This window comes from Micropterus dolomieu, linkage group LG20 (assembly GCF_021292245.1).
Source record: "Micropterus dolomieu isolate WLL.071019.BEF.003 ecotype Adirondacks linkage group LG20, ASM2129224v1, whole genome shotgun sequence".
Lineage (NCBI taxonomy): Eukaryota > Metazoa > Chordata > Actinopteri > Centrarchiformes > Centrarchidae > Micropterus > Micropterus dolomieu.
Window position 1 is genome coordinate 5,826,200 of NC_060169.1, and position 19,061 is coordinate 5,845,260.

Here is a 19,061-nt window from a genome sequence, read left to right on the forward strand (position 1 = left end):
CAATACCCCCGTGAAATAAGGCAGCGTGAAAGCTATTGTTAGGAGCTTATTACAAACGTTGTGTGAGTGTTAGCTTTTAGCTGGGTAGTTGGCAGTCCAGTCAGTGTCTGAAATAAATGTCAGATATTCTGTTGGTCCTGCTGTCCTCCCCAGAGATCAAGGAGAATGATCCATAGACTGTATTAAAAATGTTGATCCCACAAAGAGTCCTGGTGCCACATGCTGTGGCACCAGGACTCTGTCAGAACCAGAGGGCCAGAAGAGGGTGATTGTAGAAAGTGATAAAGCATGACAATAGTGAGCAGAGGTAAGATTTATGTTGAATGAATAATAATCATCTTGTAAGTTTATAAAACAATTTACTGTTATGTTTTAAGTACATTTAATAGCAATAATATAATTTTGCTTCAAATTTCACACTGGCCTCTTTTTTAAGTTTGTATTTGTACAGAAACAAATGTGAAGCGCATAGAACAGGAAAGTGCATTGAAAGTCTGTTTATTTGCATGACCACACATTAACATTGCAAGCGTCATCCTTAATAATTTGCAATATTTTGTTATATTATATTGTTGTTCTATATATTTTAAAAATTTCTATTATATTTTTGGGAATTTTATGATGCCATTACATATGAAAATTTCATATCACAATTATAGTGACCAAAATTACCACGGTTATCACTATTATCACAGTATTGTACAAAGGTGCCAAAAAATATTCAAATGTACTGATACACACACTGAAACCATTTCAACAAGTTTTCTATTGAAAACTACAAATACAATTGCGATTTTGTTTGCATGAAAAATAAAATAACAGCAAAAAGGATTCAACTTCATGCTCATCTTGCACTTGCCAAGTGGAACCTTTTTTTTTTTTATAGTTTTACAGGCCTATTTGTTCTGATTTCAGCTTCTTTTTCTTCTTGTCCTTACTAGTGCTGATTTCTGATTCTATGAAATAAGGCTGAACAATTTTCTTGCCAGATATTGTGATTACAATTCGATTTGCGATTTTTTTGTTTAGTTAAATTTTAATGTTTTAATGTCAACAGCGTAGGGCAGTAAACGCTCCACTGCTGAAACACTTCAATGTGAGTTGACGCCGGACAAAACCGCAACGCAGCCGCTGCCTGTGTCGGTTCACCTGACACGATTTCCCCACATTTTCCTCCAGTTTCGCTTGTTGTAAAATGCCCACGCTTGCTCTGATTAGGATTAGGACCGTCACAGGATGCGTATGGCGCTTGTGATTGGTTAGCAGGTCTGTCAAACAAGGATGACAATGGAAATAATATTTAACTGCATGACTTTTTAAAATGGGTCAAATACGCTGTATAATTAACCTACGTTTTAATCACAGTCTTCATGATTAGCTAACCGCGTTCTTTCAAATTGCAATTTGAAAACGATTAATCGTTCAGCCCTACTATGAAATGTCCTTTGTAAAGAGAAGTCTTTGATGTTATATGCTATGCTCTGATGAATGTTTTAAAACAAAATGTGATTTTTAAAACTGAAATTCAATAAGAGAGGTGCACCTGTTACAAACTGAGGCCGTCATCATGTCAGAATGTTTTGTGACTTGTAAGTTGTGTTGGTCATAGTGTGAAGGTATGGTTAGGAAACAAAGAAAGAAACAGACTTTTGGATCATGGCAACATCACTCTCTTAACAACACTCAAGTCCCCAGTAAGCACTGATTAGTGATTTGCAAGTCAAAAGACCTCCACTCATCTAGGTGAAAAATGGGCAATTTTTTGAAATGTCTGTTACAAATAATTGTAGTTTCAACTGCATTTAAATGGCTATACTTTGAAGTATATATATTACCTGCTTCACAGTGAAATATAGCCATTTAACTTGCATCTGTAGCCCGCTAGCAGCTCTGTGAGGCTGTACTAGTGTACAGCAGTGCTGTGGGCTAAATGGCAACTTCAACACGCTAATGTTTAGCACGTTCACCATTTTAGTTCAGCGTGTTAGCATGCTAACATTTGCTAATAGTAATAACAAACCGCTGACATTTCCTGAACCTCAGGATTTTCAGTGGTTCAGAATATTCCAGATGACATTCTGCCTGTATGAGAGCAGAAGCTCAGAATAACTAAATATCACACAACAAATCCAAGTCAGTGCTTTTATTTTTGCCTATGCACCAGTGTAAAATTGTAATGGATGTGGCAAACAGGGCCGCTTGGCTGAGTGAAATGCTTTCGCTTTAACTTAACCTTTAAATCAAAATGCAACATCAGCAGTCCGATTTGATTCATCGACTTAAATGGGAGATGTATGATTCAAGCCCATTTCCCTGGCAGTGGTTTCACTCAAACTAAATTCTTAAGGAAAGTGATAGACATTCCGTAATGTCAGACATTACAGCAGCTTCGTGTCATATTGCCACGCAGATTCAACACCATCCAGAACATCTTTAAAGGCAGAGTCACCAGCTCGCATTGTCTCGTCACAAATGTTTTGTCCTTGTGATTTCCTATTTTCTGTTAAAGTAAGACAGTATTTTTTTTTCCAATTAGTGATTTAAATATTTTAATTCAGAGTCACCAATGCATTTGGTGCAACTACAAAATGTTGCATAAAAACTATTTATTCTTCCTTTTAATAAACCTCTTCCATGAGTAACTTAATCACTATGATGGTTCAAGAGTCAGGCATAGGAGGTGTGACTTGGTAAATGTTACCTTAGGATTTATCTATGCTAAATAAAACACCAATACTAGAACACTTTCATGGGTAAAAAAAAAACTATTTATAATGAACTTTCTGCATTCATGTCTCTTGTTTATAGACAACTGACCAAACAGATGTGATTTTACATCCAGATATTTTCAGGAGGTGTGTACTGCAGTGTTGTGCAGTGTGTCCATGTGATTTTAGGTCATATCGTCCAGCTCTAATTCACAGCAGTTATAGTGAATTTAAATGGTGAAATAAAACATCAAAGCTTCCATGGACCTTATATTCAGTATGTTCACTTAGTCCTCCACAATAGAGAGTTAAATGAACACATAATGTGTCACATTATAGCTCCTAATGAATCCAAGCTACGAGAAAGCTCCAAAGTTTTCAGACACAACTTTCAAGACTAAAAGGTTAAGTGTTTGATTCTCAAGTGTCTAGTCGATGCCATTAAATCAATGCAGAAAAAGAGGGGCGCAGCTAGATGAGATAATTAAAAGTCACATACTTCATGTGTGTCTTGATTTATTCTCCAATCCTGTGCCCATTGCACTTTGTCGCATTTGTTTTTATCGATAGACCAACAACAACCAAAATTTGCATCAATGCACATCACTTTTACATGAATGGGCTAAGTCGAAGATATACTGCACCAATATTCACTTGGGTTGTCTCATTTTTCTACAAACAAAAACCTATGCCATCATAATGATTTAACAGAATCAACACATAACTCATATCTGCAGCAAATGACTCGGATACGTTACTTACATCAGTCTCAAGCCTAATTGGACATTAACTTATTGTTTGTACATATTCATGACTTGAAATATAATTTATACAATGTGATTAGTGAAAGCAATTATTTTCATTTAAGTAAGAGGTGGCATTAATGAATTTACTTTTTTAGACTTTACATAGATACAAGCATGTCATAATTTGAACACGTGTGTGTTGTGTCACTACTTAACCAGACAAGTGCATGTAGCTGTGACAACATATCCTCCGCCTTTTCTCCCCCCAATATACAGTATTAGGCTGGTCGCCAGCAAGGGAAATAAGTAGGAATGACAATTTAACAGGATTTTTTCTTCTCCACAATATCCCTCCTCCAGTGAGTGAACCAAACCGAAATAAACACTTTGTAATAAGAGAGCCAGCTCAAAGAAGAGAGCAGCAGCACCAGTTAGTTAACCACATCAACAGCTGCAAGTTGGCCAAGAGTATGTGATGGCCTTGCAAGAAATAGACAGCACTAGGAATGATAATTAGTGAGACTGAAGAGGATAATGTTTTAAGAAATCAGAAAGTCCCTTTGCTTGTGTATATGTACTTCAGCATTTGTGTTCAGAATTGTATCGACAAAGAGCTTAGGTTGTTGTTTTAGTTTTTTCTGTAAGAAGAATATTTCAAAAATGTATACACTGATTTCAGATTCAGTTTCTGAAAAGAATGCTTGATTCAGAAATCCTAAGGGGATGGTAATGGGCTGATGAAAACAATCTAACTTAAAAAGCAAGTCTTAATATTCTGTGTTTTGCCTCACAGCAAATCTGGGAATTATTCAGTTCAGTTTGTGGAGGAGTGCCCTGTTAAAAGGGCCTTCCAGTTAACGTATGTGGTTTTCAAATGTACGAAAAACTCACACAAAGTGTAACTAGAGACTAGTTCAGAGTAAAGCTGATGATACACAGAGCTTTAGAGCAATCGTGCAGGGCAACGTTGCCGTCAGTGGTAATGAGTAAAGATTACTACCGTAATCCCCTTCCCCCACCACTCTGCCACCGGCCCCGCACCGCCGCTCTCCGTTCAAAACATAGTCGGACTTGCCACTAGCAAGATTGCCCAGCAACATTGCTCAAAAAGTTGCCCCGTAACTGTACCACAACGATCTGGCGACGATGAGTAGTAGGAGACGAGCTGTGTATTTCACCAGCCGCAGATGAGGTGATTGGAGTCAGGTGTGCTGCTCAGAGGGTTGAAATGTTCTCCTGTTTTCAAGCAAAAGGCACACTGAATTACTGTGTAGTGCATGATAGCGCAGGGTACTGTAATCTGTAACTGTTTTCAACATATGCTGTAATGTGTTTTGCAACCTCGGGATGTTTCTATATTTCATAATGTTGAGAGACATGTTTCTTGATTGTGAAGATGATGATGATCTGTAGCCTTTATGTATTGGTGCCAACAGCTGCTCTGCGCCTCTGACGGAGATCACAGCGGCAGGCTCAAAACAATAGTGATACAGCTGTGCAAGGAGTCATGGCTGCAAGGAGTGGAGGAGGCCATGAGATACAAACTGAGAAATGAGAAACTGCTCAGTCATAGCCTAAGCAAAATTCTGTTTTATTGCAGTTCAGTGTGTTGAGTTGGGTATGCCAAGGGCCTGTACCACGAAACAGGATTTGAGCTTATCCAGATAACTTCGGGGTTAACCCTGGGTTTTCAGTACCATAACAGTGGTTCACTTGTGATCGTGTGGTGTATAACATATGTGCATCGGACACCACAATCGCCATAGTAACTGCGACAGAGCAGGTTATGTTCCAGATGAGAGATCAACTCTTATTAAATCAGTTTGGGAGATCCCAGACTGTTTTATAGGCTGCATTTATGTTTGCTGCAGTGATGCGAGAAACTTTTGTATGGCGATATCATCCTACAGAGAGCAATTGAAATAGGCTACTAAAGCCTTGTAGGCTTCTACTTGTTTGTAGGTTTTTAAGGTGTGACAGTAGGCAAAGCCTACTTATGGCTTTGAAATGTGTTTCATACTTTTTATTTGCTCCGTTTCACACAAGCCCTTAAAATAAATGTAATTTTACTTATGTGACACTAATATTATGAGCAAAATGTTTGGTAGGCTTATTGAAATTAAGTTTAATATGAATGTGTTTATTTTAGGTCAGTAGCTAGTTTGTATTATAAGACTGGTCATGTGTGTACACATAAAGGTGGGTGAGTTTTCAGTAGCCTAAATGTTCAAATTCAGTCTTTCAACCACTATTTGAGTACTTTTACGGAATGATGACAACGAGAAGTTCTTAAAAATTCAGGTGGAATGACCACTTATTCAGGGCCTGAGGGCTTATAATGTGAAAACACAGACACAGAAAATGGCTAAAATTGTCATAACCAGCTCCGTGTGACAGCTTATCTTGATCGCGATTTTTAGGGTTAGTGAAGCCAGATAAACACGTTATCCTGTGTATGTTGGACTTGCTTTGTGGTACAGGGTCCAGAGCAGCTGCAAGCAGCAGTCCTTTTGCATTATTGCTGTGGGCTGAATCTCAAAACATGTTTATTATGCCTAATGCTTTAGGGAGAGACAGGTGGCTTTAATAAACAGATTGTGCATAAAGATGAGGATAATACACCATAAACTCCTACTTTCACCCTTCATGACAGTGTGTGTGAAATATCTCTCTGTGATCTACATGACCTTTCCATATGGGCTGTCTAGAGACATACCAAAGAAATATAATTAAAATACTCCAATACTTAGCTGTCTGTTGCCTTCTCATTACCAACATCTGTCACAGGGATTTATTTGTTTTCTGCACATGTGTGTATTTGTCTGTGCCTGTGTGAATGTGTGTTATGTTCACTGCAGGATTAGTGCTTCCATGTGTTACAGCACATATAGGTGTGAGTGTAAGTTTTTCATATGGTTGGCTGTGCTCAGCTGGTTTCTCTAGAAGAGCCTTTGTGTTTTGGTTGTAAGACTGTTTTTCAGAGCCTACATGTAAGAGTACGCTTCATCTGCGAGCAGCAGCTTGTGGCTGAATGTGGTGAATGTAGCATGAAGGGCGTTAATCCTTCACCAGCGGAGGTACAGTATGTCTGACTGGCTGATGGGGATTTCATTTAGTGTATGCAAATAGTCTGTTGCAGGCACAATAAATTCTCGGCTGAGCTGTTTTCCTCCATTTCTGTATCCAGTAAACTTGATACTGCAACCAATTAGAGTGTGTATTCAGCACTGTCAGAGTATTTTTGTGGCTGGTGTAGCCACAGCATGACCAAGCCTTACATCCACCCAGAGTAAGTCTGCCTGCCGGATAACACTCTTCGTTCTCCACTAAAGAAAACAAAAATGATGGTCTTCATAGCGTGGGCAACTTAGGCCAGAAGCTTTCTATGTAACTGTCTGGTGGTACAAATCATGTATTTTTGCTGCTTTTGGTATTTCCTTTCAACAGTTACTTTGTCAGCAAACTCCTCTAAAATCTATGACATTTTAAGTTGGTGTTGTCCATATCTATAAAATGTACCCACACTCTCTTATAAAGTCATTTTCCAACTTGTTAGCTGTAATCTCACCATCTCATTTTTTTTTTCACTCTTCAGTCCTCTCTGTCTTGCTGTTATTACAGACATGTCTGAACTAACCACTTCCCCTTAACTGGTCCATGGACTCATGTCCTTTGTTGAGCCATGACATTTATCCCTCAGGGGTCTATGGCTTGTGGGAAATGGGGTACATTAGAGGCAGCAAAAAAGAGAAAGAACAAAGACAGAAATATTAAATAAATAATGATATCAGATCTTTAAATGACTGTCACCGTGTAGACATACAGTATGAAATAAGCCACATGACATACTGTTGAAAAGGGCTCTGTTCCAAGCCTGAATGTTTTGTAATCTATATAATATATTTCTTACAAATCTCAATGGGATTTTAAATCAGTTTTTTTATTCAGGTTTCACTTTGGCACTCTATAGCACAACATGATATATAATTTGCACCTTTTAGCACATACTGAATGCACTGTAAAGACAGAAGTAGTCAAAGTACAGAAGCGAAGATGTGACAATCTCTCAATTAAATTTTGAAAATGTGATTAAATTCCCGCTTTTCTGGACATTCAAAGCAGAGGCGTAAGATAGTAGCGTATGTGACTGACGATGTTATGTGTTCCACCACCACTGGTGAGTGGGCTTACAAACAAAACAAGAGTTTGAATGCCCATTGGTGTTTTGCTTTTAAGGCTTTTAACATGCTATGTTAGCATTAAGCTCAAAGTGCTCCTAAAAGTGACAAAGCACAGCTTAGACAGATGAAAGTTGAATCAAGTCTGATCATGGTAGAGCTCACATTGACATGTCCTAAAATGGCTACCTTCCAGAGGATTAACTCTTTTGGAAATGTAGTTCAGGTTTTTAAACTTGAGACAGTCCCCACAGTTTCCCATCTCACTCAGCTGTAAACAACGTAAATTGTTTTGTTGACCGCTTCGCTCACAGTGAAAGCATGGTTAGAGTTGAACACACAAAGAAAAGCATGAATTCCATTTATTTTAAATTTAGTTTCAGTATTACTACTTCTGAGCTTTGTTCATGCAATATTAGTAGCATGCTGTCAGTGTCGTGTGGGTGTGATCGATCTTTGTAGGCAGCAGGTGCTGGCAGGGGAGAGCAGAGCTACTGTCGCAAGGACTTTGGTCTTTTTCTCTCTGGACAGATCACGTTTGTGAGGATAAGGAGAGCTAAATGTCATGGCTTGATAAAAGGTGGGTCAGCCTTTTGGCACCATGTTTCCTGTGTCACGCTGATAAAGAAAAGTAGATGAAAATGTCCATGCATCCGGTCTCTCTGTTCAATGTTCAAGTGAGAAGAAAGCTGGCTGAGCAGATGTCTCATTCCTCTGATGATTCAGCTTCCACTATGAGAATATAGGCTATGATTGATGTGACTGAAGCTATTCCATGCCACGTATATTATACTGTATATATATTTATATATATCTCTATACAGGGAAGGTGTCCCTGCGTACTAATTTGTTTGAACTAATTCTAACAAGATTAAAAAAATGCACAATGTTGTGATTTATTGTCAAAATATACGGTATAGCGACTTATCTCATGTTTACTCTTTATTTTGCAGCATGTGTGAAATAGTGTGCAGAGAATGAATGTTACACAATGTTTTAGGGAATTAATTAATAAAAGAAACCTCTTTACTAAAACACAGGTGCAACCCTGCTGCTAACCCTCTATGTGCTACTCTCTAACTGACCGCAACAACCTGTAATTTCAGTTTCTGCTGCTACAATAACTGAACACTTCATTTGAAGGAATGATTAAAGTGACTTGAGGGCTGAAATGCTAATTTGTGCACAACACAAATTACAAATGTTACACCTGATACCTTCCGGGCTCCACTGCATTGTGAGGACATTTAAATGAAAAATAAATGTGCACCACATCTAACCCAGAGTTGGTAAGAGTAAACATTTCCCTGTGTAGAGCTGAGAAAGAATGTCTCGCTTGTAATGTAATACATGTGCTTTGTCAAACACTACAGCTCTGAATGAAGAATGTCACAATTCTTAGAAATAACGTTGCCAGTGAACATTATCTAGACTTATGATTCATCCAAAATGTATTTGGCAAGCAAATGAGAATTATAATATATGAAACCTTTTGGAGACTGGTTGTGTATCAAAGTCAAAGTAAGCCTCGGTATCATTGGAAATGATTCAATACTAATGCTGAAAGAATAATTATTCGATGCCTTACTTTCAGAAATAACATGTGTTTCTGCTAAGAAGTCTTGGGACTTTGGCTCAGTTCTCAAATGTTAAATGCTGCTAAATAAGTTTGTCAATTTTACACAATAAAATTGTCTAAAATCTCCAGAAAAGCTTTTTTGACCTTGTTTTGTTATTTTTATCCACAGCAAGACTGACAGGACTGTGAACGACACACTTGCACACAAAATTATATTCATAGATAATTGTCCAAAACACAATTTTCCTTCCAATCTCTATGGCTTACTCTTTGTCTTCCAGACATCGATGAGTGCAGTTTGCAGACACACACCTGCTGGAATGACAGTGTGTGTGTGAACCTCCCGGGAGGCTACGACTGTGTGTGCACGTCTGGTCCGGGCTGCAGCGGCGACTGCCCACAGGAAGAGGGAATCAGACGCAATGGAGAAGACTGGAAACCCAGCTTTGACCGCTGTGCTATATGCTCCTGCAAGGTACAAAAGAGGGAACACACAGACATACAAAATCACTATTTAGTAATACTGTTGGTTCACAAGCTAGTGTAGGATCTTAACTCGAGGTTTTCATCATAGCTGTAATTAAGCTGCTAATGGATAAAGAAAATATATGTAGACTATCAAGGGTATGTGCGTAGAAGAATCAAGAAGAATAAGTATGGAGTATATATTTATCAATGTTTAATTAATGTAATGTGAAAGGGAAAGCACTAATACATCATATACAATATATTCATCAAATTCACTGACAGTCTGCTTTTTACAGAAATCATATACATTTTATTAATTTTACCTGCATTGAATACATCTGATATTTTAGAAAATCCATGAGCACTGGGAAGCCCACTGACTTAATGGCTTCCATTATAGTCACTGTTACAGCGCTAATGTACTGTACATGCACGACGACACACACACACCATTAGCAGCGACAGAGGGGAATGGCATCAAGAGATGAACTAACTCAGAGACACTGCTAACAAAGAGAAGAAAGATCAGAACAAGAAAAGACGATGGGAGAGAGACAGGGAGCTGGGCTGGTAGGAGATATGGAGCTGTCTTTTTCTTCTTTCTTTCTTCTGATTGCTTGCTTTTATTTTAGCCAATTAATATAGTTTTCTCTACCTTAAATGATAATTCCGGTTTATTAAAACATTGTTGTTTCATTCAGTATTTATTGGTTATAACAGTAGAATCATCAAAGTAATGGCCCCATAGATCTGGCAACACAGAAACATCGTTACAAACAAAGTGCTATGGGCTAGACGCAGTAAGTAAGGCAATTATGCTGGTTGAAAACAAGACGGTAAGTACAGCAGGTCAAAGTTGCACCAGGACGTTGGTCTATAAACAGCAACGTAATTTTTTAACAGACAAATAGGGTGATAATTTTACTCTTCGCCTTTGTTTTCTAACATGTATGACCGTCTGACTGCCCATGTTTCTTGAGTGTAAGGAGGTTTAGACATTCTTTTAGCCATTTCGCAATGTTCCCAGATATCAGCAATTAACTTTGTGTGTATAATATTCATAACTCACAGAAGTGATGGCCAAAAGGCCTTAATAAACCAGAAGTATTCCTTGTTTACCTGCACCTCTGCTGCACAAGTAATTGACTAGAGTGGATTTAGCTAACATTTGTATGGATAGTTATGAAACAAACAAAGAGCCAACTTTTTATCTCGGGAGACCACATTAGGCATCATACAGGGTCAACTCAAAGAAAAATCCCCTCACTGCTCTCCCATCTGTTTGTCATTAGCCTGCATTATATCCTGACAAAAATTTGTGGCAGCTCAACAACTCAATACTGTGCTCAGGAGTCCGAATGAGGCAGTGCAGTGTGGCTGCTAGAAAGTGAGAAAATTGATCAGTTTTGTCTTTGGAAAGGTGAGGCTCAGTGAGCTAGATTAATCCGAAACAGACACAGAGGGTTATTTGGAATAAAATGACAGCTGAGAGCAGTGGTTCCAAGGATTTCTTCTGCAAATTACATTATAATTGTGTATCATGAGTTACGACCTTACAGTTCAACACATCTAAGTATATAGACCTGAATTACTTCAAATTATCTATCATAAGATTTAAAAACTGGAACATCCTACATCTGATGATTAACATCATGTTGCCAACATGCTAATTCACTGACTTCCCTTATTTACATCCTGCAGTCACTTCCTCTGCAAGATCCTTCCACTGCAACAAGTTCATTTATCACATGTACTAAACATTGGTGCAGTGCATGTGACATTTAGAGGTCAGTGACCATCCAACGTAAACATCTTCAGCTGCATTGTTTACGGTCTCGGCTGTGTCATGCCTTGGTTAAAGATTAAATGTGCACTGGAAGCGTTTCAAAAGCAGAGCATTTCAAGCAGTCTGTCAATCAGACAAGCATATTGACTAAATGTTTATAGCTCATTTATGGTGTGTTAATAAGGACTTTGTGGTTGAAATTTACCCATTTTTATTCACTGTTTGCAAAGGGCTATCTGATCTTTATTTTTTATCTGTATTTCATGAAATGTGTATATTAGCAGAAGATCTGTGGCATTCATTATCATGCTTCACAGATTTCAGAGTGCTACTAGTTGATAACAAATTAAATGCATCATTAAATATTTATTGTATGTCAACTGCCAATAAATATACCGTATGCATTTACATACATTCACAAGGACATTTTACAATTCAGAGACACAAGCTGTTCAGGCAAAAAAGACCCACTGCATAAAGATAGAAAAGTGGAGAAAAGAGACAAGAGTGTGAGATACTCTGCTCACACTGGGGGTGTTCAGGACACCTTCAGAATCCACTGCCCTGCTGATTTTTGCGTCAAACGTGGGATGCTGCTGGCCTGGTGATTGTGAGGCAGCAAGAAAGTTACTGTGATTTGATAAGAAGGAGAAAGAAACGGAAGGCAATCAACACGAAACCATTGACTGGTTTGTTGAACATGAGAGGAAGGTTGATGAGGGCCTAAAGATACAGGGGAAGCTGCCTGTAGCCAAAGCAGGAAGAGTTTGTAGAAACTCACCAGCACATGAAAGATATACTATACCCAACTTTCACCAGAGTTGCATTTTAAGGCAAAATGAAAAAGAGAAATTAAGTTCTATTTTTTTTTTTTTTATGAGAGTTCTACAGAAGTGACTCAACAAGGACCAACTTGCTCTTAAATTAAATTACCTTCAGAAAACAATATCCTGGAAAAAAATCTCTCATCCTAGGATTGTGCTGAAAACAAGTCATACATATTGTATAAAGAGAATGTCATCTGTAGTCATCAAATTCATCATAAAACTTGTTGTCATTAAAGCTGACATAAAAAAGCAGTATAATGATACGTTTTGGTTAGCACAACAGCGCAGCATTAGCATGCATGCCCGGTCTTATTCCTGGCATTAAAATGAACAGTCTGCCTTTGTGCATCCTGCCAGCATGGTACAATTGGTAGTAATTTCCTAGCAAGTCCAGGGCCGTAACCGTAAAGACCAAGGCCATCGATATTGGTACCCAGGGACTCAGCGGTTACTGTAGCAGACAATATGCATCGATAAAACATTGGCTCTATATTGCCCTTTTAATGGTATGCGGAATGATTTTATGACCCCCATACATTTTCTAACAGCCATTTTATGTAACATTTTTACATCTCCATTACACTGTCGTCCCCGGGCCAGACAGTGCTGGCTGTGGAGAGTAAAACGGACCATAAACTTTTCTCTGGGTTGAGACAGAGAGCCAGGGACACAGCAGCTAGGGAGGCTCCCCGATCCAGCAGATTCCTCTGCATTTGACTTTGCATTTCATCCCAGACACATAACTATTAACACATTCTTCCTTCATTCACAGCTCTAATAAACTGCTGTTAGAAAATGGAGATATGAGCGTTGTTACAACTCGTCAAAATCCTATGTAGGTATGCAGGCCTTGAATAATCTGCCTGACTGACCCAGTGTGCAAAACTGTTCTCCCTAAAGGCGTCTGTGATCGCTTTTAGATAGCACCTTGATCATACCCTTTGGAAGTGTTGTATTTGTCTGATAGGGGTCTTTGAATCCTGATATACTCTTAGTAAAACTGAGATTCAGTATCTTTGTAATTGCATCACTTTCATAGCAAAAAAATGTCAAGCATTCAATGTTCTCTCCAGGATTTTACTCGTTTCAATGACAAAGAAACTCTGGAACAGTACTTTACAGCCCAGGATATGAAGCGAAGTTGAAGTCTTTGGTCACACTATTTCTTTCAGTCAGCTACATATGCCAGTTTCATGACCTAAGTCTGTTTGACCCCTGACCACTGTGACCTCTGTTGTGTAGGACGGGCAGACATACTGCAGGAGGAGACCCTGTGACTGCGGAGATGCAGACGAGGATCCGTTCTGTTGTCCCGGCTGTGACAACAGGCCCAGCAGCCAGTGTCTGGACCAGAGCGGACGCACACTCTACCGCAGTGGCGCATCCTGGCTGTACGGATGCCAGCAGTGTCGCTGCATGGTCCGTACACAGAAACACGGACACACATTCACACAGAAGCTACATGAAAGCTGACCTTTATAGTAAATCCCTTAGTGTTGTGAGACTGGTTTGTTAGAGGAAACAGACATCAAAAACACAGAAAAAACTCATCAAAATGAAGCTCAGAGCTGGGTTTTGTTTCATACCTGACCCTGATCTGCTGCTCCGCTGTGTATTTGGAGGGCTCAGATAATTACCACCTGTCTAATTAGAGATGAGGCAACAAATCAGCGTGCGAGCTGTAACTGCAGTTACCAGATCAGCTCAATCACACACAAAAACAAACAGGGACATTTGTGTCACTTTTCTTTTTTTACCTCTCTGTGTCTCTGCAGGAGGGGGAGGTGGATTGTTGGCCTCTGGTATGCCCTGTGTTGATGTGCGAGTACACGGCGGTGGCGGAGGGCGAGTGTTGCCCACGTTGCGTCACAGACCCCTGCCTGGCCGACAACCTGTCATATGACATCCGGCAGATGTGCCAGGACCCTGCCGGCGTCGTCCGCCTCAGTGGAGACACATGGCATATGCCCAACTCACCCTGTACTTCCTGCAAGTGTAAGGTAGGTAAGGTAGGCCAGAGCAACAACCACCACAGTGAAGGTCTGCTTTACAGTGTAGCATCCATGTTTGATTTAAGACTGGTGCAGCCATTTCAGCACTCAAAAAAATAACTTGGACAGTGTTTTAACATGATCTTCTCAGAAATAATTCAAATTCTGTTGCCAGTTTTTGAAGTGCTATAGTGCTTTTACCTCGTCTGTTTGTTTGTCCATCCCTGCAACACTAGATATAAAAATCACTTGCAGTTACTTGACATTTTTAAATTCTTCCATACATTTACAATGTTACAGATAATGGCAGGCATTACAGGCTACTACTACTGGTACAGAAGAAAAGGTTATAGCTACTGTCGGAGTTCAGACTACTTTTTAAGTCACTCTGCTGGTCTGTGATTGGTCATATTCAGTGTGAGCCCATGTGCTGCATCACTGTTGATAAAGACATAATTTGCCTCTGGCCAGCAAGGGGCCTCGCTTTTGGGTCAGCCAAAGCTGAGGCTTGTCATGGTCAGAGGGCACAGGCTCCATTACCAAGGTCAGTCAAGTCAAATGACAAACACAAATGTATTTTTGAGGAATAGAGCCTCTGAAAGGTACTATTTTTTAGTAGAAAGTAGTTCCAATAGAAAGTGACACTGTGTAAGTGAGGTCTGTTGATTATCCAAAATAACTGGGACTTTGTCTGCGCAAAGACATATTGTGTATTGTCTGTGGATATACATAGACATATTGCTGTTCAATTCCGTAAAATTTGTCACTGCTTGGAGCCACACATCCTAAATTCTGTTCACCTCCAATGTACTGGAGTGGCACCTTAAATCTCATAGACGGAAATCTCTGAACCATAGCAGACAATTCTGAAACTGAATGACTAGATATTGCTAGTGGTAAAGTAAGAAATACAGTATGTTGTTTTGTAATTTGTGAACTGACCCTTTAATGATATTGTACGCCGCAAGTTTGCTCTGTATCAAATCTCTATATTTTGACTGATTATGGTAAGCCAGGCTCTGAATTGTGTTATTACATCCAACATGTACAGTATATTATAATCCACTACAATTTGTTTAATACTTTCTATCTCTTCTTTCATGTGTTTTCATGCTGCGTTGCTCAGAATGGGAATGTTTGCTGCTCGGTGGATCTTGACTGCCTTCAGAACAACTAAAGCGCTCCTCCTCCTGTACTCCTCTCCTCACGGGACTGTCACGACCCATCCTCCATCTGACGACTCTCCCCTTGGATTCATTAAACAGACTCTCACGCGCACACACGTGCATGCCAGCGTGTGCACAGAATTTACAAACACACTGGACGGACTGGAGTGTGAAGGCTGTGCTTTTTTGCTGTCAAGAGTGAGTGAGTGAGTGGCTCAGGTGGAGACTGAGGCCATAGCTGCCCTCACCACAGTCACTGTGTTGTGTATGTGTCTTTGTGTCGTTTCCATTTCACTTCATGTCTTGAGGAAACCTGTTTAGCATTACTTCTTTAACCACAAACCAGAGACAAGCTGTTGAGGGTTATGAGTTGTCATTAAGAAGAGGATTGACAGCTGGACAGATGTTGAGGTGAGCTGTCTATGGTAACTTGGGAAGTCGTAAATCGTAACACATTTACTATTGTGGTAACCAAAAGTAATAGTGTCTGAAATCCCCTCTCCCCACTCCTTTCCAACTTTTGAGTTGGGGGACTGCATCTGAAATTTTTTTGAAACAGACAATCTGACAAGCACGGCCACTTCAAGCAGTGATTAGCCAGGTGTGTGCTTGTGAGAAAGCATGCAGGGTTTGAATTTGTTTGATTCGTTGTGACTCGCCCCTCTCTATGATGGCGGAGGTCTTCCACATGGCCAAACACTTTAGAAGGAGTCGGATGACAATTTTTTTGAAGTAGTTAATTTCAAGTACACTGGCATTCAGGCTTCAGGTCCTTTAAATGACCCGCCTTCATGAGCAACATCTTTCAGAGGATCCAGGCTCTGAATTAGGACATCAGCTGTCCGGCTGAGCCATTAACACCTCTGTCTCCAACACTTTCCCTCAGCCGCAATGTCTTCTCTCTGATGAGGTTGACTGTGAGATAGCTATGTATAACAACGGTCATGATATCAAAAGTTTGTAACAGCAGTGTGTGATGGTGCGCAACAGATTCCCGCAGGCCAGAACAAGTACCATCCATAGTTGTTGATAAAATCAGCAGAGCTTGTGAAGGGTCAAACTTCTCTGGCGTCTCCCAGGGCTCCTCTTGTCTGAACCATATGGCAGCAGTATAAAAAAAAAGGATAATTAAAGCCCTGTCACGCTGACCTGGATTTGAGTATGCCAGGAGGTCAGCAAGTGTTGAATCTGTTTACAGACGGCCAGGGTTATTAAGGCAGGAAAGTGATGCTTTTCCTGCTACAGTTCACACATTCACAGTTCTGCCGCTGGTCCTCCTGCCTTATCCTCTCCTCCACACCTCTCGCCATTATCCTTCAGCTCGTCTTGAGAGCACTAACGTTTCCCTCAAGTGCCGTCTTTATAACCCTGTCTGTTAAAAAAAAATCCCTCCCTTCCTGTCAGGGGGGGAAAAGAAAGAAAGAGATGGACACTGTCTCAAATTTTTGACTTTAAAATAGGAACTGTGTTGTGGCCATGAATTATTCTTCAACCATGAAATTATTACTTGATAACAGAAATCTGACATGCCAGGTGCACCCCTTGGTCAGGTGAAATAGTTCCATTATACGTTTTTGTTATACAGCTCTTTATAAAACCACTAAACTGTTAATTTTAGGCAAGTAAAATAATTTCAGTAGACATTTCTTTTCAGAGGTGGTACTAATGATCAAGGTCTACACTTCTTCTTTCTCTGGTTTTTCTGCAAACTGTCAGCATACTTGCAGACATCAGGGCTCATTTTCCGGAATCCAGTTGCTTAGAATGAGAAACAGCTTCAACAGATTGAGATAATCAACAGGCCTTTTTCCTTTTCCAAATTGAGAGTCTAAAATATATAGAGGGTGTAGTATACTGTACAAATTGTAATGCCCACTGAGACAAATTTGTGATATTGGGCTGTATAAAATACAAATTGACTTGACACGTGTAGTCACTTCTCGCGTGTTGTCTTTCAGTATCACTATCAGGGATGTAGCACAAAATTCTGGACCCTGTACATAGGCATTCACTAAGGGCACCTCCTGCATTCATGGCTATTCATTCTAGTGTTGTTGTGGGCCATCATCACATGAGGGCCCTGTATACTGTCACCTTTTACCTCCAATCCTCCACTTTTTAATCCATAATGATCCAAAGGGAATTACTTTGTCATCAGTAAACCTCATCTGAGACCATGTTTGCACCAGCACATCATATGTCAATAGTCTGGGACAAAAAGATTTCTTGCTTTAAGAGCTACAAACAGGTAGGGAAACTTTAAATGCATTTTTGGGATTGGAACCGGCATCAGTGGTGACCTTGGTCTATGGAGTTGAAAGTAAATGTCTCCGCCATCTCCCTGCTACTGACATTCCTCTGTTTAATGTCAAAGTAGTTCTTGTTTCTGGTCGTGTTTCTGGTCCCTCACAGAAACAGCAGGGTAAGGTTTTTTTGTTACCCTTTCGTGCACAGAGCGCGCTGTTTGGACTCTATAACACGGTGGTCATTTTACAAACCTTCAGGAAATGTGATGCAGTTTTTCTCCTCGGGGGCGGGAGGAGGGGGGGGGGGGGGGGGGGGGGGGGGGGGGGCAGTGGTGTGTGAGCGAGTTGCGCCGCCACTCTGACCTCTCAGTCACAATTTCCTTGTTTTTATGCCACCTCATCTGTGTGTCTCACCTGAGCATTTTTCTGTATAGTCCCCTCCATTGTCACCATGCCTCTTGTAATACTGAAATTGTTGTGCACACACAAAAGAAAAAATGGTCATGTAAATGGTATCTGTACCCATCAAAGTTTAACACAGCCATCGAAAGACATTTGTACAAAATATCACTGAAAACAAGGTTTGATATGAAATATGACTACTGTAAAACACTATTTGCAAGTCTGTGTGTAAATGTTTTTACATACTGACGATATGATAAAATTATACAGTTTTTTAATTATCATTGTGTTCATGAATACCGTGTTAATTTTAGTGGATTAGGTTCTGTTTTGCTGTAAATACTGTGTAAAGTGAAGGGTTCTGTAAAGAGAGTAAGACTATGTGAATAACTGTCACCACAGCGTCTTAGGATCTGAGCGTTGCAAGTCAAATATGACAGAGAAGCAACATTTCTATTGTTTTTACTATTTCTTTATTTTTCTATTCTTGCCTTAACCCTTTTAGTATCTGTCATAGTTTAATGTCTCTTCACTGTTTTAGGACAATATTATGGATTTGACTAGCCTGTGTGTACTTACAGATCTCCGATCAGTGTCCCTCATTGAAGGCTGAGAGTCAACAGAAGCGGATATTGGAAATCAGAATGAGCGTAGGTCAGCATCTGTTCCAGGCGTCTGCAAACAGACAAGAGCTTGGACAGACTATTCACTTCACATGTTTTTTTCAACACCTCTGTATGACCTGAACTGAAAAATCTCAGACAAAATAGAACTATGTACACATGTATAAAAATAAAAAAAAAAAATGAGAAGAATCTAATGTTGAAAATAACGATGTTCTTGATTCAGTTCTTGCTAAACAAGCAAGCCATTGTTTCTCCTTTAATGTCTGACTTTTTAAAAGAAACAGTTTTGGACCTTCTAGATCATGATGTGCTTGTTCATGTTTAGGACCACAGCGGAG

At 39.7% G+C, this 19,061-nt stretch overlaps 1 protein-coding gene across 2 annotated transcripts in view; it reads left to right on the top strand.

The window, feature by feature from the left end:
• The window catches only part of LOC123958845 (protein kinase C-binding protein NELL1-like), a 282,963-nt gene extending 264,982 nt beyond the window's left edge, over positions 1-17,981 (top strand). For both annotated transcript variants that reach the window (XM_046032522.1, XM_046032521.1), the window contains 4 exons: positions 9,493-9,686; positions 13,535-13,711; positions 14,068-14,292; positions 15,410-17,981. In XM_046032522.1, coding sequence (XP_045888478.1) covers positions 9,493-9,686; positions 13,535-13,711; positions 14,068-14,292; positions 15,410-15,460 — 647 coding nt within the window. In that variant the 3' untranslated portion in view covers positions 15,461-17,981. The remainder of the gene's footprint in view (positions 1-9,492; positions 9,687-13,534; positions 13,712-14,067; positions 14,293-15,409) is intronic.
• The last annotated feature ends 1,080 nt before the right edge of the window (positions 17,982-19,061 follow it).